This window comes from Manis javanica, chromosome 4 (genome assembly GCF_040802235.1).
Source record: "Manis javanica isolate MJ-LG chromosome 4, MJ_LKY, whole genome shotgun sequence".
Taxonomy (NCBI): Eukaryota; Metazoa; Chordata; class Mammalia; order Pholidota; family Manidae; genus Manis; species Manis javanica.
This window is the reverse complement of record NC_133159.1, coordinates 20,040,682-20,063,293: the sequence shown is the minus strand read 5'-3', so window position 1 is coordinate 20,063,293 and position 22,612 is coordinate 20,040,682. Positions and strand designations below refer to the sequence as shown.

The 22,612-nt window shown below is 50.9% G+C and overlaps 2 protein-coding genes across 4 annotated transcripts; one reads left to right on the top strand and one right to left on the bottom strand.

Annotated features, from left to right (window-relative positions):
- Positions 1-840: 840 nt before the first annotated feature.
- KDF1 (keratinocyte differentiation factor 1) lies at positions 841-10,390 on the top strand. Of its 3 annotated transcripts, XM_017661421.3 has the most exons (5): positions 1,058-1,073; positions 2,295-2,380; positions 5,962-7,029; positions 7,488-7,562; positions 8,086-10,390. In XM_017661421.3, exons 3-5 carry the CDS (start codon positions 5,994-5,996, stop codon positions 8,166-8,168), a joined length of 1,194 nt encoding a protein of 397 aa, XP_017516910.2. In that variant the 5' UTR covers positions 1,058-1,073; positions 2,295-2,380; positions 5,962-5,993; the 3' UTR covers positions 8,169-10,390. The 3 variants fall into 3 exon arrangements, with proteins under 3 accessions (XP_017516909.2, XP_017516908.2, XP_017516910.2); XM_017661420.3 differs by lacking the exons at positions 1,058-1,073; positions 2,295-2,380 and adding an exon at positions 841-1,012; XM_017661419.3 differs by lacking the exon at positions 2,295-2,380 and having other exon boundaries at positions 842-1,073.
- A 166-nt stretch (positions 10,391-10,556) lies between these two features.
- Positions 10,557-22,317, bottom strand: NUDC (nuclear distribution C, dynein complex regulator). The gene is made up of 9 exons (XM_017661422.3): positions 22,111-22,317; positions 20,036-20,113; positions 14,221-14,424; positions 14,065-14,130; positions 13,146-13,265; positions 12,878-13,072; positions 11,471-11,554; positions 11,261-11,379; positions 10,557-10,817 (listed from the first exon to the last, which is right to left on the bottom strand). The coding sequence occupies exons 1-9, from the start codon at positions 22,189-22,191 to the stop codon at positions 10,766-10,768; spliced, it is 999 nt and encodes a 332-aa protein (XP_017516911.3). The 5' UTR covers positions 22,192-22,317; the 3' UTR covers positions 10,557-10,765.
- Between the last annotated feature and the right edge of the window lie 295 nt (positions 22,318-22,612).

Below are 22,612 nucleotides of genomic sequence, written 5' to 3'. Positions count from 1 at the left end.
GCTCAATTTGCATCCACTATCTTTTTCGGTTCTCCCAGGTGGAGAGGGGTACTATTTGTCTCCACAGACGAAGTTTAGAGAAGGCAAGTGCCTTGCCCAAAGTCACATAATTTGTGCCAACTGCCTAAGCAAATAATGTCCCCTTCCCAAGCCTCAGTTTCCTCATCTGTAAAATAGGAATAACACCTGACCCACCTCACTAGTGGAAGGATTAAATAATAACATGCAAGAGGTTTAGTGTGGATCCTGGAAATACTATCTAGAAGTTACTTGTTCACTGGTGCTTTTGTTATTATTGTTATTGAGGAGAGCAGGAACCCAGAAGAGTCTGAGCCCTGACTTCTTGCCACCAAATGATGTTGCCTCGTGCACCGTCCCCACGGGATGCCATGATCATGGCCCATTTTGGCCACCCCTACTGATCTGGGATGTGTCTTTCAGGGCTGTACAGCCCAGCCCCATACTTTACTCTGCTCTGAGGCCCCAGAGCAGAGGTCCTTGTTTTCCTGTGCAGATTTCCCTGAACACAGAAGATAATCAGCGAGCAGAGGACCCAGGTCCTCAATTCTACCTCAGGCCAAAGGATGAAATCAGAGCCCAACAGTTCATTCAATCAAGAATATCTGCTGAGCACCTAGGATGTGCCAGGTCTTATGATGGGCACCAGGATTATTGGGAACAAGGCAAAGAGTCTGTTCTCAAGGCCAAAGGCTAAAGGAGGAGGCAGAAGTCCAGAAAACAGTGTGCGACTTACCCATTTAACAGAACTGAAGGCTCAGCCCCACCGTCTGCCTACTCTGCCTGCCAGGCCCCACTTACCCCGACCAGGCCGAGCGGTTCTCTTGAGTCTGCAGGCAGAACGCCCAAGCCGAGCCGCGATGCCCAACCAGCGCTCGGGGCGGGGCCTCGGCCCAGGTGCGCGGCGGCGGCGGCGGTGCTTCGCGGAGGCAGGAAGTGTGTCCCCAGCGGCGGCCCGTGCAGCCCTTCCGCGAGACGCTCACCTGCGCCCCAGGTGAGCGGCGAGGGGGGCGGGGGGAGGGGCCGAGCCGGAGGCCGCTCACCTGGTGGGACAGGTAAGCCCCGCGAAGGCCCGAGAGGGTGCGAACCAGGGCGGCACCGGTGTGGAGGGACCCCCGAGACTGCGCCCGGGTAGGGGAGGGTCCCGGGGCAGGTTCCTCGCGCGCCAGCCTCCCACTTCCGGGGTGCGCGGGCCGGGCCGGGGAGCGGCCTGAGCGGGCGCCGGGGCTGGGCTGGCAGAGCGGGGTGAAGGGAGCCGTGTTCGCCCTTAGGACTGCGCTGGCTTGTGGCGGAAGCCATGCTCGCCCGGGGCCACTGTCCGGACGCGGGAGGGGGCCGTGCACACCTGATGGACACTGTCAGGGCGGGAGAGAGGCTGGGTCCGCCTGCGAGCGAAGGGCCCCTGCAGCTGGAAAGGGTGGCGCGCGCCCCGAGGGCATTGCTGCTGTAGGGGTTGTGCCAGTCCGGGGGGCAGTGCCGTGGCCTGGCTCTCCTTGCCCCGAGACTAGGTGCCCGCGGACGCGGGAGTATCGGCCTGAGCCTTAGGGACAGGAGCTCAGCAGTGCACAGATGCCGGCCTGAGAGCCCACGGCTGTTTAGTGAGCAGGGCTGGAGTGTCCCTCCCGGCCGGTGTGAAAGACTCGACTGGGCACGGGGATTGGGCAAAATCTGTTGTGGCTGAGCCTGTCCTGGGGACCTTGGGAGGAGGGGGATGTAGGAAGACAGGCCCTGAGTGTGTGTGTGCTCAGGGCCTAAGGAGGAAAGGGAGAGCATCAATGAGAAATGGTAGGCGGGGGCTGGGACCTTCTGACCTTTACAAAGTGCCTTGGGGCACCCAGTGACAGAGCCCTTTCCCAGGGGCATACTCCCTGCTAAGCCCCCTGCACCCAATATCCCATGTGAACCTCAGGGTGGCCCATGAAAATAACTCATCTCTCCCCTGTTAAAGATGAGAAAACGGAGGCCAAGTGTCTTGCCCCAGGCCACAAAAGGAGCAGTCCCCTCACTAAACTAAGTGACCAGTGTTGCTAGGATTTTGGAAGTGGAAACAGCAGCAGTGAGGCGGAGGTACAGCCTTGACAAAATGGACTGAGTTTGACCTCCAGAGGGTTCAGGGCCTAGAGTGGAAGGGGAAACTGAGGTCAGGCACCATCCTTACCCCAGGTCTTGTTCCCCATTCCTCCATCCCACTCCATTTTTGATGTGTCGCACAGCAAAGTACATGGGCTCTAGAGTCTGGCAGAGCATAGTACAAATCCTACTCCATCTCTTTCCAGCTAGATGTCTCTGGGCAAGTCACTTCACCTTTCTGAGGCTCTGATTCCCATCTGTAAAGTGAAGATATAATACTTGCAGGACAATTGTGAGTGTTGAGTAAAGTGAAAGCTTATTTCTGCCCCATTCACCGCTGTTTCCCTAGCATTTTGCTCAGTGCTGGGCACATAGTAAGGTGTTCAGTAAGTATTTGTTGGATGAATTTAATGAATAGTGAATCATAAAACCATGAAGATAGAGGCAGAGACAGTGACCCAGATCATTATCAGTAACCCCTTCATGTTCTAGAAACCCCAGGTACCCCAGGGCTCAGTGTGGTTGAAACAGTATAGGTGCCGCACACTCTTCATTGAAGGCCTGAGCCTGGAAGGCTTATCCATGAAGCTGGCAGCTTTGACTGCCCTTTTCCTCCTTAGTAATAGATGAGATGGGTTGTGAGTAAGAGTCTCAGCCAGGTTGCTTGGGTACAAATAGATGTGTGGCTTTGGACAACTTACTTAACCTCTCTGTGCCTCAGTATAACAATAATACCTACATATAGGGTTAAGAAATTAACTGGTTTAATACATTCAAAGCATTTATAGCAATGTAAGCCATCAATAATTAACTCTTTCACTAGAAGACAAACTCCTGAGGTTAGGGAATTGTGTCTGTTTTACCACTGTCTTCACTGAATTTAGAGCAGTGCCTGGCACACAGTAGGCCCTCAGTAAGTATTTGATGAGTGAATGAATGAATCCATACCCACTCCCACCCACATCACCCAAACTAAAGCAAAGGATTTTAACCACTTGCCTCTCTGGGTTGTGAGGGTCTTTCAAGTCACCTATTACAATTTCAGTTTGCACACCTTTGGAGAGGGGATTTCATGTCCCGTTCCCCCAGACCAGTGCTCCCCCCTATTCTGGTCAGCATAGAGCCTAAGTCCTTTTTCTTTCTACACAATGGTCCTGGTTCTATCCTGAGGCCACATACTGTGTCAGTGCTCCGAAGCATTTACTGTGCCCAGCCCTGTTCCAGACATTGAGGCAGAAAGGAATCAGACATAGTCCCTGCCCCTCAGGATCATATAGACTATCATCAAACAGTAGGTTCAAGGTTGACCCAGCTGACAGTCCAGCAGAAGGCTGTGGGGAAGGCCTCCATCTGACTTGGGATTCTGGAGGGTCCTTGGAGGAGTGGTGAGTGGGGCCAGGGAGTGGGTTGAGGCATTGCAGGAATAGTTGAGGAACCCCTGTGTCCTCCTCAGCCCACTCACCATGGCTCACGTTCCCTCCCATCCTCCCTTTCTCTTTCTACATACATACGCCTTCTGGTGTTTTGAGAAGCCTTTGAGGTTAGGTTGGAGACATAATGCTCTTTACCCCTAAAGCTTCAGTGTATATTTCCTAAGAATAAGAACGTTATCTTATATAACCATAGTAATCAAATTCAGGGAATTTATCACCAACATAATGCTATCAAATAATAAACAGTCTGTTTTTAATTTCACCATTTATTCACATTATCCAATTTCTAATTTTTCCCTTTGAACTAGGATCCAGTCAGGGGTCACACACTGCATTTCGTTGTCAGTCCCTTAACTTGGGCTTGTCTGATGTTTCCTCCTGATTACATCCAGGCTATGTATTTTTGGCAGTAATGCTTTATAAGTGATGTTGTAGCTTTCTGAGTGCATAGTATCAGGAGGCACATAATGTCAGTCCATCTAATTATTGGTGAGGCTATCTTTGATCGTTTTATTAAAGTGGTACCTGCCAGGTTTTATGGGGAGTTTTCTTTTGTTTTTTAAGTTCTCACTGCCAGGTTTCTCCAGATTTGTACATGTGGGGGATTGTTTTGTTTTGTTTTAAGGTCTCACTGGCTGCAGCAAGTAGAAGGGAATGGAGGGCCAGAATGGGGGCTTTGACAGTATCTGGGTGAGAGACGAATGTGGCCCTGTTTAGGGAGGTGGCATTGATTGGCCCACAGCACATTGCCTGTTAGAGCCAGAACTGGTACTAGAGCACAGATATCCTGATTCCCTGTCCCCAGTTCTTCACACATCACCAGTCCTAGGACCTCAGTGCCATTAAATCCAGAATAAAATGATAAGGATCAGTGTCTCAGAAAATCCAGGTTAAGGGTAGTTATTGCCTGGCAGCCCCTACATATGATCAAGGACCCTCCCAAATACATCACTACATTGTATTCCCTGACTCCCTCAGGCAGTTATTTACTCCCATAGTGCCTCATATATCCCATGTTCCATTTTATAAGCTTTTAAGCATCTGTTTTCTCTACAAAACTATGTGTGAATTGCAAGAACAGGGTCTGTAGTTCATTCATCTTTGTTCAGCAGTACCTACAGGAGGCCAAACTGAGTGGTTATGGAATGAATGGAGTCTTTGCTCTGAGCTTGCTAGCAACCAAGTCAAAAAGGGAAAGAAGATGTATTTTGTTTCTTGGCTTCTCGTCTAATCAGAGGAAGCAAAACAGTGCTTGGTGTTAAATGTTGCTCGGAAACTGAAGTATTGACAAGGGACCTGTTATGATCCCATGTCTGATTTGAAGGTGGAGGGGACTAAGGGAAGGTGGTGATGATCAGGTTCTGCAGCAAGTCACAAAGAAAGGAATTTGTTGAACAGCCTTAGAGGCTCTGTGCTGGGTAGGCTTCCCAACAGAGGGAAGAAACTGAGGAAGACCATTCCTGAGAAAGTGAGATTCCAGGAGCTTTTTCTTTTTATGTGTTAAAATATACTTAACATAAAATTCACCATTTTACATTTTTTAAAACATTTTAACCATACAGTCCTATGGCATTGAACACATTCACACTGTGTAACCATCACCACCATCCATTTCCAGAACTTCTTCATCTTCCCGAAGTGGAACTCTACCCATTAAACCCTTACTCCCCCTTCACCCTTGCTCCCAGCCCCTAGCAACCACCATTCTACTTTCCATCTCTATGAATTTGACTGTTCTAGATACTTCGTTTAGGTAGGACCAGACAGTATCTGTCCTTTTGTGTCTGGCTTATTTCACTTAATGTCTCAAGGCTCATCTGTGTTGTAGCCATGTATCTGAATTTCATTCCTTTTCAGGTCTGAATAATATTCCCTTGCATGTATATAACATGTTTTCTTTATTCATTCACCTGTCAGTGCACATTTGGGTTGCTTCCACCTTTTGTTCATTATGAATAATGCTGCTGTGTATACTTGTGTACAAGTATCTGTTTGAGTCCCTGTTTGCAGTCCTTTTGGGTATACACAAAAAAGTGGGATTGCTGGGTCATATGGTAATTCTGTGTTTAATTTTTGAGGAATTGTCATACTGTTTCCCACAACAGCTGCACCATTCTGCATTCTCACCAGCAGTGCACAAGGGTTCCAACTTCATGTCCTCTCCAATGCTTGTCATTTCCTGTTTTCTTTAATAGTAGCCATCCCAACATGTGTGACATCCCAGGAGATTTTGACATGTAGGTTAGACCACAGATACCACTTCCTCTTTGGGGAGGGAGGGAGGGAGGGAGGGACCCTAGGTGAGGATCTGGATCTGTGGGCATACCTGAGCCAGTCCACCTCACAGCCTCTCAGAAACCAGAAGTCTGAAGCTCCTCAGAGCAGCACAGACGCTTGCCCCTGAACTCTGTCCTGACTCCTTCCTGGCCTCCCCCTACAGGTGCCTGGCAGCAGCAGACCATGCAATGAGCCATGCCCCGCCCCGGACACCCCCGCCCATCATCTGGGCCCCCACGCTTGGGACCCTGGGAGCGGCCAACAGAGCTGTGCCTGGAGACATATGATGAGCCATCCCAGCCCCCACCAAGCCACCGCACCCGCAGGCCAGACCCTAAGGACCCTGGCCGCCATGGGCCTGAGAGCCTTAACTTCATCTCTGGCTCTGCCGAGCCTGCTACTGAGCCTCCAGCCTGCTGCCTGCTCTGGCAACCCTGGGTATGGGACTGGTGTCGAGCTGCCTTCTGCTTCCGCCGCTGCCGAGATTGCCTCCAGCGCTGTGGAGCCTGTGTTCAGGGCTGTAGTCCCTGCTTGTCCACTGGGGACCCCCCTGAAGGGGCTGCCGAAGGCAACTGGGCCAAGGAGCACAACGGAGTACCCCCAAGCCCCGACCGTGCCCCTCCCAGCCGGCGGGATGGCCAGCGGCTCAAGTCAACCATGGGTAGCAGCTTCAGCTACCCTGACGTCAAGCTCAAAGGCATCCCTGTCTATCCCTACCGCAGCACCACCTCCCCAGCCCCTGACGCGGACTCCTGCTGCAAGGAGCCACTGGCTGAGCCCCAACCTACACGGCATAGTCTTCCGAGCACCCTTGCCAGCAGCCCCCGTGGCTCCGAGGAATACTACTCCTTCCATGAGTCGGACCTGGACCTTCCTGAGATAGGCAGTGGCTCCATGTCAAGCCGAGAGATCGATGTGCTCATCTTCAAGAAGCTAACAGAGCTGTTCAGTGTACACCAGATCGACGAGCTGGCCAAGTGCACATCAGACACTGTGTTCCTGGAGAAGACCAGTAAGATATCGGACCTTATCAGCAGCATCACCCAGGACTACCACCTGGATGAGCAGGATGCTGAGGGCCGCCTGGTACGCGGAATAATTCGCATCAGTACCCGAAAGAGCCGCGCTCGCCCGCAGACTGCAGAGGGGCGCTCACACCGGGCTGCTGTGACTGCTGCTGCCCCTGACAGTGGCCATGAGACCATGGTGGGCTCAGGGCTCAGCCAGGATGGTAGGTGGGGCCCTGCAAGGCTGAGGGTAGAGTGGAGGAAGTTCTGGCCAGAGGGCTGCACTGGGGTTTCCGCCATCGTGGGTCCATCCCTCAGCCAGTTGCTGCTCTTCCTCCTGCCTTCCTACTTTTTCTTAACTCCTCTGCATCCCTGAAGAGGCTCCTCTGTCACCCGCTATATAGTAGCTTCCAGGCCTAGCCTTGTTAACAGAACCCAGGAACCCATATGAATTTGTACCTCTGCCCTGTTCTGGCCTAACCAAAACCCCTACCCACCCACCACTGTGTGCACATGTACGTACACACACACACACGCGCACACTATCTGTCTTTGTTTTAAATATTGTTTCTCTAGCCCAGACCAGAGGTAAGCAACCTCTCCCTCACTGGGCTGGACCAGAAGTGGGGAGCAGGAGTGAAAGGATGTAATAACAACACTGCTCCCTCATTTCCCTCCCTAGACCTCACAGTGCAGATCTCCCAGGAGACGACTGCAGATGCCATCGCCAGGAAGCTGAGGCCTTATGGAGCCCCAGGTTTGGTCCTGACCTGATGAGGCTTGTGGAGGGAGGAAAGGGGACCACCCGGGGCCCCACATGACCCTCTCCTAGCTTCCTTCTGGGGTGGGCAAGAATGGAATTAGAAAGGGATGGACCGTCCTGAGTAGCCATAGACCCCACCCCAATCCTGCCAGCTGGCTTAAAGGTATCAGCTGGGAAAGATGTAGGGTGCTGCCCCTGAACCAGCAGGGGCAGGTGCCCAGGTTACTGGGGAGGACAGTGGAGGGCAGGAGGCCATCCACCAGTGCTAAAAAGGCATACTGGGTGATTGCTGCTGTCTTCATGGCCTTCACAAGACCCTTGGAGCAAGCTCATTAGCCTTTTACAGACAGCAAGGCTGAACTTAGATCAAGAAGGTGAGTGGGTCACCCAGCCAGGATCAGACTGACCCAGGCTGAAGTCCCACTCTGCTCCTTCTTTGCAGGCTTCTCCCTGCACGTGGGACCAGGGTAAGCTTTCCCTCACTGTGCCTCTGTTTCATCCTCCCTCCCCCCCTCAGGTTACCCAGCCAGCCACAGCTCATCCTTCCAGGCCACCGACACAGACTCATCAGGGGCACCCCTGCTCCAGGTGCACTGCTAACCCCCACCAGGCCCAGGGGCTGCAACCCCTTCTGAGAGCAGCACAGCCTACAGCATGAAGAGGGGACCAGGACCCCCTCTGGGGGAGGCTGGGCCATGAGACCAGACACAGCGCCCGCTCTGACTCCTGCCCTGCTGACTGGTTCCTGGACCATGTGCATTTCACTGGGCTTTGGTGCCCACATCCACCCGGATCCCTAACCGGGCTGACTTCTGCGGGGTCTGTTCCTTCCTGCCTGACCTTTAGGTGGCCTAGGTCATGGAAAGCAAAGACAGGCATTACCTTCTGAGGTCTATCCCATAACATAAGCCCCATAATGAATAACGCGAACATCCCCCTCCCAGGACAGGGAATGGGGAATGACAGCTAAAAGCAGTTTGTCTTAAATGGACTGGATTGGGGCCAGGCAGGGCCTCTGTGTGGAATTCTGTGGGCAGTGTCCACTCCACGTTATGTCCTGTTGAGCAGTTTGGCTCTTGGCTGACGTTGATATGCTATCATGACCTTAATTGCAAGTACAAAGGTAATAGACATCTACCTGCCATCGCAGCTGTGGTACTGTCCTTGCTGTCCCATTTGCCTCAGTGCTGCCAGAGCAAGAGAAAGCAGCCTGGCTTAGTGTTGTGGGGTCAGTCTGAAGGCTGAAACAGGAGCAAGGACACCCCTCAGGTTCGCTGTGAGTTCCAGGAGATAGAGACCCAGGGGCGGCAACAGCACCTGCGGAAGGGCTGCCGGTGGCGAGGGGGCCGTTCAGGCGGGCCTGCGTGCATCCACCCTGGTGTTCTGGTGCCCAACCGGCAGGCTCGCCTGCTTCTGGCCGCCCTTGCAGTTCCCCCAAACCCCCAAACGTGGCTCAGCCCCACCCAGCCTCAGACCTGCTACTCCTCCCTCCCTGGTGCTGGCAGAGTACTGTGGTTCCCTGGTATCTCCATGGCTTTACCAACAACCCTGAAATGGGATCATTCTTCTTTCAGAGGGGGAACTGGGGCCCAGAGAAGGCAAGGAACTCCGTGGATCACAAAGTTAGTAGCAACTCTAGCTCCGGACCAGGAAGCTGGCCTCTTGATTTTGCCCCCAAGCGGGCAAGCTGACCTGGTAGAGACAGTTGCAGGATCCCCTTATTTGGACATGGGAGCCTAGCTGGGTCAGAGGGGATCTACTCAGCAGACAGGGGGGTCTGTCCCTTTCAGCTGTGAACCAGAGCAGGCCTACCAGCCCATTCTTAACTGATGCAAGTGAGGTGTGCAGGGTCCTCCTTTATACGCATCCCACCTGCAGCCCCTATGGCCCTTCTTATTGTCCCCATGGGCACCCTTTGGAAAGTGACTGGACAGACTGTACTTTTCCAGTTTCAGACACACAGCGTGGCCCCTTGGGGATGTGACCACAGGGCCCAGGACCTTTCCTTAGGCTCTGCTGTCTCATCTAGGTCCAGGCCTCTCTGAGACTGAAAATAACCACAGAAGCCCAGTGAGATCACTGGACAGAGGAGAGTGAGACCCTAGTCCCTGCACCTTAACCTTGGCCCCAGAGCACCACTTCCCATACTTTGCTCTGGGGAACAACTGGCATACCTAGAAAAAGTTGTCAAAGTTTGGGAAACAGAACTAGTTACTGCATCACCTCTTTTAACAAACTACTTGGATGCACCAAAAGGAGGACATGATGTGTTCCAGAAACCCAGGGGTCCTCCGTGGCCCACCCAGCACAGCACTCCAGCCAAGTCAACCAAGGTATTTTTGCTGTAACCCTAACCTCTGCAGCCCCTGTACTCGGTGACCTCCACTCTGGCCAGGGGGGCTGGGGCTCAGCTCTTGGGCTGGATTTGCACAGAGGCAGGCCCCGCTCCAGCCCTGGCTCTGCCTCAGCAGCTGACTTGGGGGGGCCCTCAAATCTGCAGAGGCCCACTGGCCTTCACCCTCCCTCCTGACCAGGTCTGTGTACCACACACAGCCCATCTGAGGCCTGGGCAGTTCCCCCAGCCTTTGCTGCTCTGTCCCTGGGAAAGAAGTATGTAGTTTTAGAAACACTTGTTCAAGGGCTGGAAGACAGGCCCACTGAAGTGAGAAGTTGTCTTAAAGATGAAAATGAACAAGTCTAGCTGGTCTTCAACTTTGCTGAGTCATGGGCCCCTGTGAGAACGACTGAGGACAGGTCCTGTAGCCAGAAAAATTCACCTTTGCTCAGAAACATACACAGACTAAATAAAAGCCTTGTTTTAAGCCTCCCTCCTTTAAGTAATGAGAAACTGAGCTCCAGAGGGGGGCAAGGACTTGTCCTAGGTCACCCAGCAAAATCTGAATTAGAAGCCAAGCCCCCAGCTCCCAGCAGCAGCCGTAAGAGGCCTATCCCCCAGGAAACAGCGAGAGGGAACAAAATACACATGTATTTGGGTAAACAGTTTTAATGTGTAACAGCAGGTCAACTGGGGAGGACAAGGCCCCAGCCCTTCTCCCATGATGCCCTGGGATCCAGATGCCCAGGCCAGTCCCATGCCTGCCCCTGTCCCAAGGCCTCCAAGTTCCAGGAAAGGGTAGGAAAGGATGGTGGATGGCTGAAGGCTTAACCCCAAGAGTTTAAGGAAGCAAACACAGAGGCTAGTTGAATTTGGCTTTGGAAAAATCCATCTCTGGATGCTGATCCATGAACCTGGGGGAGGGAAAGTAGGAAAGTCAAACAGACCATCCCTCTCCCCCAAAAGTTAATCCCTTTTTCCCAGCTCCCCATGTTGGTCTGATGTCTTCAGAACCCTGGGTAACCTGGAGCCGGGCTGGGAAGAGGTGGGACCCCCCAGTCTCTGAGGCCCATTGAGTCTCTAAGACTGGAAGCTGAGGGGCCAGTGCTGGCACTGCTGTCCTGCTGGTGACAATGACTGCACGTGTTACTCCTTACTACCCTCAGGTAGCCTTGCCCTCAAAATGACCTCAGCAGGTGATTAGGCCAAGGCTATAAAGCCATAAACTTGGCTAGCTCATCCTGGAAGGGGCAGGGCAGGTCCTATGTCCTGCTTAGTAACCACCTGCTGTCACCGAGGTCTAAGCTCTGCTCCCCAACACCCACCTCCCCTAAACCCCCATCTCTGAATTGCTCACTTCTTCAGAATATCCTGTTTCTTCTGCTCGTCTGAGGTGGGCAGCCCCATGGACTTCTGTCTCTGGTCATACATCATCTTCTCCACCATGCTGCGGGTCTCACTGTCCAGGTCTGACAGCTGGGGGCAGGCAGTGACAGAGATGGGTGAAGCTCTGAGGCACCTACACCCTCACCTCCCAGCTGAAGCTCCCCAGCTGGTCAGGGCTCACCTTGGAGTTCTCAGGATTGATCTTCTTGGTGTTGATCTCAGGGTCACTGGAAACCAAGCGGCTCCACCACTCCATCTTGTTGATCTGAAAGGAAGAGAAGACCCACAGAGGTTAGGGGTGGCTTCGTTGTGGCCTGGGAACCAACCCCAACCCTTCCAGAACCAAACTCTCTCCCTCATCCTACACCTGAGACCCACGAAGGCCTGTGCTGGGACCTAGGGTGCAGGTGGGTGAAACTTCTGCCCTCCCTGCCGGCTGGGGGAGACAGGCATGGAGACAGTTATAACTCAGTGTAATAAGGGAATGAAAAAAATACAGAGGGAGACAGTCATCCAGGGTGGAGGGACAGAAGTCACACCAGGACTGGGTCTTAGGGGGCCAGACTAAAAAGCAGAGGACATGCGACTGGGAGAAGAAGCAAGTGAAAGGGCCTGGAGGAGTGAGGGGCAGCTACAGCCACTCAGGGAGGCTGGACAGGCCTTCTCTGCCATGGGAAGCTCTCCCTGGATCCTTGGCACTCTACAGGGACCACATTTATTTACTGGTATTTGTGTCCTATCTCCCTCTGAAGGAATAGGGGGAGACCATAGGCTTCCTGAGGGCACAGAGTTTTCTATGTATTATTCACTGCTCTCTCTCCAGAACTTAGAACACCCTCTGGTACACAGGAGGTATTCAGGTATTCACTGAATTGAATTGGTATTGACCTTATGGCCCGTCACTGGACACCAAATACATGTAAAAATCCAATAGGAAGGAAGAGGCTTTGGTATCCATGGTTTTTTTGTTTTTTGTTTTTTTTTTGTCATACCTATCCAGTGTCTCTCTCTGAGAAGTCGTCCCCCTGGCAGCCTTCTCAGGTACACCAAAGCAACAGTGGAAACAGAATTGAGTCAGTGAAAACAAGAGAGGCAAAGTGTGTGAGGGTGTTCCTGCCTTAAAGCAGAAGGAAGTGTAGAGTGAGTACTGTAGTGTCAGGCCTGGACATGGGGAAGGACTGAATGCCAGGACTGTTTGACAGAACCCAAACCCAGGAGCCGGTGGCATGTCTCTAACAGGACCACATGTCTAGACCAAGGCTGGACCTAACAGGGAAGATATTAGGTCCCAGCCAGAGAGAATTAGACAATAAGCATAGTGGATGATGAAATGTGGGAACTTTTTATAAGGATGGTTTAGCTAGTCCTATTTGGTATCCCTGTTTTGATCCTGACTCCATCCCTCCCTTCCTTGGGAGAGGAGCCTTGGCTCATCTCTGAACTACCCTTTTCTTGGCTTTAGAATGAGACAGAGCTACTTTCAAAGTCCTGTTGTGGGGATTAAATAAGGTATGTCCACCAGGCCCCCAGCTTAGTCCCTGAGTGAATCAGGCAGACACTCTCCCCCTTTCCTCTGGGTCTCTCGCACCTTCTCCAGATGCACGGTCACCACCTTGCCGTCCTCAATGAGCCATGAGCTCTCTTCCACCTTCACCTCGTTGTAGAGTTCCCCGTCAATGATCGCCAGCTGCCCCTTGAGCCCCACCCGGAGATGCCGCCGCTGTATGTCCACCACCACGTCCTTCCCCTTCAGCCGGAAGTTCACATGGAAGGGCACTGCCAGCTGCACGGGGCAGGGGAAGTCAGGAGAGGCCCAAGCTAGCTCCCTAACCTCCACCTCGGCCCCTGCCACTTACGTCCAGCTCCGACAGGGTCTGGGTCCAGCGGTAACTGGCCAGGTCTGCGCCGTTGCCCAGGTTCGGCTTCAGTTTCCCTTTGTCCTTTTCATCCTCCTCCTCCTCATCTTCCTCAGCCTCCTGCTCACAGTCAGGGTGCTCAGCTACTTATGTAACAGACAGACTGAACCCCACTCGGCCAGGACCAGAGCTGGCATTGGGTACACAGCCACAGAACAAAACAGACCTGGTCCCTGCCCACTGCATGGCCCACTGCGAGCCAGAGGTAAAACCTGGCTCTGACCTCCACCTGAGAGGAGCAGCACACCGTGAGACCAAGGACTTAGCTGGGTGACCATGAGAGTCAGATGGACGCAGCTGAGGTCCAAGCCAAGGGACTTGGGAAGAAGACCCAGCATAAAACAGAAAGTCATAAGCTGGGCACAGGCAGGGTTATTCAAAAATAAAACCAGGCTGCCAAACGATCAACTCCCTCTTCCTGTGTCCATAGGGGTGAGATGCCTAGTGTCCGACCAGAACCTCTGGAAAGCCAAATGAATACCCCAAGGATGGTTTGGGAAGCCAGACTTGCATCAGTGGGAAGAGCCCAGAGGGGCCCATCCCCAGATACATCACAGTAGGCCACCACAAAGGGCCAGGTGGGGCCCACAGATCCCAGCCCACCCAAATGGTACCTGTAACAGGCACTGCGCTCTCCAGCTCTTGAGCTTTCCTGACAAGGCCAAAGGCCAGTGGGTTTCATTTTTTTAAACCTAGATCCTTTGGTCCAATGTCTGAGTGGGATCCTGAAGTGCAGGGAAGATCCCTGAAGCTTGGGAGGTGGGGGTTGGGGGAGGTATTCCGGAGAAAAGGAAAGGCTGGGGAGTCTCCAGAAATTCCCAGCCTCTGCCTAGTCCCCAGCACCTCTAGCCCGACTCACCTGCTTCCCTGGTGAGCCTAGGTTGCCATTCTTGAGCTGGGCCTCATGATTTTCTGCATCCTTTTTCTGTGGCAAAGGGCACAGCAGTTAGCAAGAGGGTCCCCACTTCCAGTGCCAATGAGGACTGGGAGGCAGGGGAGGGAAGCCCACTCTCACCTGGTCAATCTCCAGCTGCAGCCTCTCGGCCTCCTCCTCAGTCAGCTCCTTGATCTGGGGCCCGGAGGTCTCTGACTTGGCCTCCTTTGCTAGCCGGGCTGCCTGCTCCGCCTTCTCCCGCCGCTCAGTCTCCTGCCGAGCTCTCTTCTCCCGCCGGGTCTTCTGTGCCAGCTGGTTGTGGTGGCTGAAAGTCTGCGTAATGAGCTGGGGAAGGAAGAGGGAATGAGGCATCAGGGCGGGGGGCAGTGTCCCAGGTCTGGAGTTCAGTCTCATCTCTACCTCTGGGTGCCTGGGCACCCAGAATGACTATGACACCTTTTAAGGCACTGCACTCAGAACCTCAGTTTCCTCACCTGTAAAATGAGGAAAATGCACCCTGTCTCAGAGCTATAATGACATTACCTGTATAGTACCTGGCTCAACAAACAGTGGCTACTTTAAAAAGGCACAGTCTAGTGACTGAGGGAATGGTCACTGAAACTGGGACACCACGAGCTCTGGTCGGGGCTTTGCCACACACTAGCCATTCTACTCTTCGGTAAATCACTTCACCCGTAAGAGCTTCAGATGCCTCATTGGTGATGATGAAACTCTACCTCACAGAGCTTTTGTGCAGATCAAAGGGTAAGTTCTCTGAAAGTCCTTCACTGCAGAGTACAGCTGTCAGAACTGGAACTCCAGCCTCTGCTGCTCTCAAAAGCCTTTCCTGAGCTCTCAGACCGACACCGACCTGCTCCTCTGCCTGACCTCTTACCCATGTGCACCTGTCTCCAGGGCCACAGCCACGCAGCACTCAGCACCACACACAGGACCGTCACATCAACAGGAAGCCAGAGAGCTTTCCTGAGGAAAGAGGCTAGCTTCTTCCTCCCCTCAGCTGCACACTATCAATTCCAAACTGTTTCTCACCTACCACATCTCCCCAGGATTTTTCCAATCCTCCCTGCTGCCCAGGAACTGCCCCAACACCATGGCTACTTATCACCATCTGGCCGTGTGGCCTTGGACAAGTGAATGACTATGACACCTTTTAAGCCCCAGTTTCACCTCAGATGCCAGGAAGACTGAATGAGAGACATTCAGCAGGAGCCTGGTACAGTCCTTGCCACAAAGAAAGTGTTGGCTTCCCACCAGCCTTGCACAGCTGTGGCTAACCCAGTGTCAGCTGGTGGAAGAGTGGAGAAAAGTACCTTTTTTTGCTATAAAATCCAACAGGATATGGCCCCACCTCACTGTTCATACGAGTAGCTCTCAAAGTATGATTCCCCTGCCCCACCCCATTGGCATCACCCAGAATTTGTTAGAAATGCTAAACCTGAGGCCTCACTACAGACCAACTGAATCAGAAATTCTGGGAATGTGGCCCAGCAACCTGTATTTTTAACAAGACCTCCTGGCCAAATCTCATGCACACCTTAAGAGCCACACCTGTATTTGAGTTCCTGGTCTACTCCTACACCTGTGTGACCCTCAAGTCAGCAATCTGTGCTTCCATTTTATTATTTATAAGAGCAGAATTGCATAAGCTGTTCTTTACCTAGAATGTCCTTGTCCCGACCTCCAGGTCACCTGGCAAACTCCTCCTCCTCCTCCTCCAGACTAGCTCGTGTCTCCTCAGTTCATTTCTTCACCTCCAGTAGATCCAGGAACACACCAACTTGGGAAACCCAACTTCATGTTGACCCACACACGGAGGCGGCCTCACAGGCACCCACTATGTGATCAGTTGTCAAAACAACCATCTTCTGAGCATCTCCGACAGAGCAGGAGGGAGGGGTGTGCACGAGCTGAGGAGCCCACAAGGCTCAGGGTCTCCAAAGTCACCCAGCTGCTCCCTAGGGTTCTGCCAAATGCCCTATGGCTTCTCATTCGACGCCAGTTCCTCCTGCAATCCCCAAACTGCCACCCTCATGCCACAGTGCAGTAGCTCCATATTCTACAAGGTTAAAGGGCACCCAAAGCACTTCCAAACCAAATGGATTAACACATGGGGCATATGAGAGACACGAGCCACCTGAAGGCTATTCTGCTGTCAACAGAAAATCAGTCAATTATGCCAGCAGAGACTGTTCCACCGCAGGGCCTTGGTCCCAAGCTCCTAATCGAGAAGACCTTGAACTCAAGCCATTTGCCAACCAGCTGCCAAGGGGAGGCGAGAACAGGGCCCTCCCCTCGCCCAGCTCCAGTGAATCATGTTACACCCCATTTGTCCCATTCCTTCCTGGCTCCTGAAGTCAGGTGAGGGCAGAGCTGAACCACCGGGCAAACTCAAGGCCAATCACAACAGCCTCTGACCTCTCCTCCCACCAGCTGCACCCAGACAGTCCCAGGCAGAGACCCCTGGGGGTATCTCAGAGGTGCCAATTGGCAGGCTGTCACAGAGGCAACCTTCTGCTGCTGGACACATCTTTGGAAACTATAGCCAAGCAGAGTGGAGGGCTGGCCCAGTTCCAACAGACAGACCCCAGTGGGCATACCTAAACACAGGCTTTGCCTGACCTAGGCTGGGTGACCGGGAGGAAAGAATGGTTCCATCAGCCTTGCCAGGAAAGACCCTGAGAGATTTAAGCCAAATCCAAAGGTATAAGGTCCTGAACCTGACAGTGGTGAGGCCGGGGGGGCAAAACCCCAATACATATGAGGGGGAGATGATACACTCTTGTTCTAGAACTTCATATAAATGGAGTCATTCAATATGTGCTCTTTTGTGAGCAATCTTCCTTTAAATGGCTGAATATTATCCCACTGTAGGCACATTTTGTTTATTCATCCCTCAGTGGATGCTTGCATTGCCCTTACCTTTTGGCTATTGTAAATAGTGCTGCTATGAACAAGGGTATACAAATCTCTCAAGACCCTGCCTTCAATTCTTTTGGCTACATACCCAGAAGTGTTAGTTCTATTTTTAACTTCTGAGGAAGCGCCATGCACCACTATTCCCACCAACAACTCACAGGGTTCTAATTCCACATTCTCACCAACACATGGCTTTTCTGGGCTTTATTTGACTGAAGTCATCCTAATGGGTATGAGGTGATAACTCACTGTGGTTTTGATTTGCACTTCTCTTAATGATTAGCAATGCTGAGCATCTTTTCTAGTAAAAAGTTTTTAAAGAGCTACAATAATGCACTTTTACCCACAATGTCCAGAGTACCTTTTCCCCCACATCCCTTTAAGTAATATTGTTTTTACATTTTTGTTAGTTGGACCAAAAAAAAAAAAAAAAAACCCAAGGCATTTCACTGATTCTTTCTCCTACATTTCCTTGACTACTGGTGATTTGTGCATCTTTTTATATGCTTTTTGGGTCCACTTGTCTGGGAATTGCCCATTTTCCTGCTTATCCTTTTCTTGTCAATTTACAAGAGCTTCTGCATATTTAATCAGCTATTAAATTTTATCTGTCTTCTGCAATGCATTTTTCCAAATTTATTGTTTTTCAATTGATTTTACAAGTTATTATGTCTCTTGCTATACACAAGTTCACAATGTTTGAAGAGGCAAAAACTGTTACTTTCTCTTTAATAGCTTCCAGCTTTCTAATCGTGCAAGGCCTCCACACAAGATTAAACACAGCTTCCTAGCTTTCCCTTTAAGACTCTTCTTGATCTGCAATTTATTTTTACATTGAGAAAACAGCTGGGACAGACTGTTTTTCAGATAAAATAGCCACTTGCAGCAGCACAGCTTATTAACTCATCCTTTGCCTACTGCCCTAAAGTACCACATCAGATACATACTAAATCTTCAAAAATGCCGCAAGTTTTCTGGGTTTTCTATTCTGCTCCACTGGTCCATTTGTCTCTTCCTATGTCAGTAATATTCTGATTTGATTATTATGGCTTTACTCAAATCCACATTCCTTTATCCATACTTCCTAGCTCCAAAAGGTATAAAAACTGAACATATTTTTGTACTTTTCATGCATTTGTGGTATGAATATATTTAGTCTTCATATCTCATGGTTGGTATGACTACTGATAGACATTTCTCTACAGAAATATTAATGTTTCATTACATGATGCTGCTACTGACCTCTGGACTAGGGTATTGTATGTAATGCACAGTAAACACACCACACTGCATCTTAAAATCCAAAGAATTCTAAATCCCAAGACAGCTGGCCCCAAGAAGTTCAAAGAAAGGATTCTCCAATGCCAGCACTTCATCCGTACTACCTTTTTGTATCCTCACAACAGCCCTGTGAGGTAAGGATTAGGAGAGAAGTGATTCACCCAACACCACATAGTTGTCAAGCAGAGAATTGGGGGAGACCAGGATTCACTCATGTCTCCCTAGCTCTAGACTCCAAGCTCTTAATGGACACACTTGGAAATAATGTTATCTGGTGGCCCTGAACAATAGGTGCTCAAAACAAAGGCATTAAGGTGTTACAACTGAAGACCAGGTGGTAAGGCTGGACAGGTTTATGCCTGCCTGAGTCTGACCAACCTCCTGGGAAAGAGCTGACTCTAAGGGAACTAAGAGCCAAGGAGCATGATAGGGTCTAAGAAGGGAACAGCAGACATGCACCACGTGGCAGCTACCAGCTCTCCATGATACTTCCACAGCACTGCTTAGTATCATTCATCTCTCCCCCTTCTTCCAGCTCTCATTCATCCTTCATACCTCAAATCCCACTCCTTCATCAAGTCTTCCTTGACCCCCTACCTAAGTTAGTCCATTTTCTGCTCTCAGAGATTCTGCTCTAACATCCACCACTTCTTTGTTGCCCATTTTTTGGAGGGGTGGAGATACTATATCATGAGATCCATGGAAACAAAGACCATGTCTGTATTCACCTATGGAATCTCAAAGGGCAACTGTTCAATAAATATTCTTTGAATGAAGTAATGATTACTTCTATTATAAAGCAACCCGGCCCAAAGAAAATCAGGAGGTGCTGGTGCTAACACAGAAAGACTATTAGAGCCAGAAGGGGTCCTACAGGTCAATGAGTCTACCTGCTTTCACTTTACAGATGTGACGATTCAAACCAGAGAACTGGTGGGAAATCAACTCCTCCCAAGCCAATGTGTCTATGACAGAAGAGCTTCAGATCATTAAGATGCATCATAGAGCATTCCAGCTTGTTAGAACCCTGAAGCTGTTAACAAGTAGTGTGCAAAATGTCTCGTTACTGTATTTCCTGTTTAAGTGAATGAAAATACCAAGGTTATAAAAATTATAGTTCAGTGAACTGACATTCTTTATGATTTACCAATCTTCAAAGATATAATTACAACTTTAGAACTCAGAAGGAAGTTTAAGGTCTCAGAAACAGTCCCACAAAATGCATTTCCCAAATCCTCAAACTGTGGGTCACCGCATCTGGGAAGATGGGCAAGTTGGCTTTGAGTTTTCCTATGTTTCTGTCTTCTAAGCTCAATTTCTAACATTTTCCCACTCTCATCTCCCAGCTAGATAATTAGAAAAAACCTCCTCGGTGGAAGAGGAACCAAGAAGCCTGGTGTGAGGGGAAGAAGGTAGTTTTAGATTCTGGTTCCAACCCCAGCTCTCCCACAACACAGCTCAAGACTTTGGACAAAATGCTAAACACCCCTGAGGCCAAATTCCTCATTTGTAAAATGGGGATAGGAACACCTGCCCCTTAAACCGCTAACGGATCACAGGAATGAAGCACTAGCATGGGGAGAGGCTTTGATAAATGACAGCTTGCTTCCCTTCCCTAACCCTTTGCCCTTCGTGGTTTACCTCTGCCGAAGTTATTACTGCCTACAAAGGAAGACCAGGGTTGCTTTTCTTCTGAAGAATCAGAGCTGCCCAGGGGACACAGGCCCCCAACACTCACCTTCTCTGCCATCCCCTCTTCTCCTCCAACAAAAAAGTCTGTTTTGCGTCGAAGGAAGCTGAAGAAAGTGTTCACAAGCTGAAAGACAGAAGACTGAAACTGTGGCGATACCATATTCGGAGCACCTCAGCTGCATAAAAATCAACTTCCTTGGTTGATTTCCTGGGACTTGGCTGTTTCACCCCTGAGCCTCTCAACTGAGAAGACATCCTCCCAGCAGGCTCTACCTTAGTCACATCGGCCCAAAAGCCTAACCTAGCCTTGTCCAGACTGAACACGAGGCAGGTTCTTCATTTCTCATGTGTATGTGTACGCATGTTCCTCCCTCCCGGAGGCCTTAGAAGCGGCCTAGGGATGTGGAATACTCCTCTGCATCTAGACCTTTAAATGCCTGGACCCTGTCATCCTCTCTGGGTAGTAAAAAGCCCATCCAGAGTGGCACTGGCTGAGATACTGAGCAGAGCCAGGAAGGGAGCAAATGAAGTCACTTTAAAGAAAGTTAAGACCAATGAACTCTGGCCGGTGTACCAGTGGAGTCAAGTGGTTAAGAGCATGGGTTTGAGTATCAGAACAGTATATATTAGCTGTGAACTTGAAAAGTTAATCCTAACTCTGTAAAACAGAAATAGCAGCTATTGACCTTGTGAAGATCAAATGAGATAAACGGAAGTGAGGGCCGTAGCAGTGTTTGGCTGAGAGCTAGAGACTGCCTCCCAAAGAGTGAACTCCTCACAAGAAGGCATGATAAACTATGGCTTACTCTGTCTATATCCCCAATGCCTGGCACCAGAGCTATACATACTTAGTAAAATTCTTGCTGAATCAAAAGATCTAGTGGTGATGAAGGTAAATAGCCCTTTTATTTACCCAAAAGAGTGGTTCTAAACATGATGCTAGAACTTATCTTAACGGATTTCAAGTCCTACTTCTAGACACTTTTTAAATTTATTAAAAAATGAACTCACTCCCAAATCCAGTTTTGTGTCAACAGTTTAGGGGGATGGGGGATGGGAACCTTTTTACACTTGCAAATTAGTAACTTTCTTCCCATCTCAAAGGGCTTAGAAATCCTTGGTTACCACAGGCACTTGGGTGAAAGAATGGGTATGAAAAGCTCAATGAAAACTTGTCGCTCATGAGATAGAGAATCAGCAATGAACTGTGCAAAGCACAGTTGGCCTCAGGAGGCTGGGAACCTATTGGATGATTGTGGGCAAGTTTCTTCCTTTTCTATACAAAATAAGAGTTATGGAACTGATCTCGATAGGCTTTTCTACCTCTAACTTTCCACATTTCTGGGTAAGAGGAGCTTTCGGCTCACGCCAATACCCAGGACCCAGACCAGTGAGTATCTGGCACACATCAATCACTCAACAAATACTTTTTGGATGAACAAAACCTGACAATTAAGAATTCCTCCCTGTACTTTACTTAGAGACACTACTCTCCTACAAAGATTCGAGAAATAGATTCGTAGCTCTTTCTCAAAGACAAAGAAACAGAAGCTTGGAAACATGATAAGGTCTCAAGTTGGTAGGTGGTGGAAACCATTTGTGAACCCAGACCTCTTACTCCCCATTCAAGGCCTAAAAAGACCACGCGCTAAAAAGCCACCCCACCCCCACCCCTCCACTGGTCTGCTCACTCCAAATCTTGGTAGATGCAAATCCCAAAGTCTGGGATGGTTCGTCCTAAGGGGTGTTTGGGAGGGGCCATAGAGGGGAAATGGAGCCGGAAGTACGTGTGAGACTAGGAAGGGGTGGGATCCCAAAGCTCTGCGAGTGTTCTAGAGGCGGTTTTTGGGTCGCCGAAATTGCTATGCTCTAAACTATTGAACAACCAAGGGGTCCCGGGACTGATACGAAGGGGACGAACGGGGCAAATGTGCGCGGCTCCGAGGCCAGACCGGAAGCTAGGGCGCAGTGAGAACGTCGGGGGAATCCCAGAAACCCGCGACGCCCAAGGGTGGATCTCGGGCCCCAAAGGCAGAGGACGGGGGAGGGTGGGTGGCTACGGCCACCCGGGCGGTAGAACACCGCTGGACCAGGCCGAGCCGGCGCCACGGAGGCCGTTACCTCCTGCACGCCGCCCTCGTGCTGCTGCGCCATGGCCAGCAACATGCCGTCAAACCGCTCCTCCTCTTGCTCTCCGCCCATAGCGCCGGCCCCTAGCCACGCTCCGAGATCCGAGCTCAGCACTCGCGTCCCGCGTTCGCTCGGCTCCTTCGGATCGCGTCCTGCCCAACGGTTCTTCGCCTTCCGCAGCGGAGCCGGAAATACGCACAAGCCCTGCCGCCAGGCCCTCCTTCTCACCGTCTCTTCCCGCCTCCCTCTCGGCCTGCGACCATTGATCGCGCGGCAAACAGCCCGCTTTGCCGACCATTGGTCAGCTTGCTGAACCAATCAGAGAGCACGTCTATGGAAGCGGTGGGCGGAGCCAAGGGGTTCTCAGTTTGGCGTGAGTTGCTATGGTCACCAGATGCTTGGGAGCCTTCCAGAAAGCCTGGAACTAAAATCTGGGGGAGTTGGAAGTTAGAAAGGGGTAAACTTTGTTCCTCCGTCTTGAGAGTGACCCGCC

What these genes read in the sequence shown, in the direction of transcription:
- NUDC (XM_017661422.3), bottom strand. Translation starts at nt 22,191, where the DNA reads ATGGGCGGAGAGCAAGAGGAGGAGCGGTTTGACGGCATGTTGCTGGCC. An exon ending in AAGAGGGGATGGCAGAGAAG is followed by an intron (nt 14,425 to 20,035) that starts GTGAGTGTTGGG and finishes TTCCTTCCCCAG; the next exon opens with CTCATTACGCAGACTTTCAG. An exon ending in TGCAGCTGGAGATTGACCAG is followed by an intron (nt 14,131 to 14,220) that starts GTGAGAGTGGGC and finishes CCTTTGCCACAG; the next exon opens with AAAAAGGATGCAGAAAATCA.
- KDF1 (XM_017661420.3), top strand. Translation starts at nt 5,994, where the DNA reads ATGCCCCGCCCCGGACACCCCCGCCCATCATCTGGGCCCCCACGCTTG. An exon ending in CTCAGGGCTCAGCCAGGATG is followed by an intron (nt 7,030 to 7,487) that starts GTAGGTGGGGCC and finishes TTCCCTCCCTAG; the next exon opens with ACCTCACAGTGCAGATCTCC. An exon ending in GAGGCCTTATGGAGCCCCAG is followed by an intron (nt 7,563 to 8,085) that starts GTTTGGTCCTGA and finishes TCCCCCCCTCAG; the next exon opens with GTTACCCAGCCAGCCACAGC.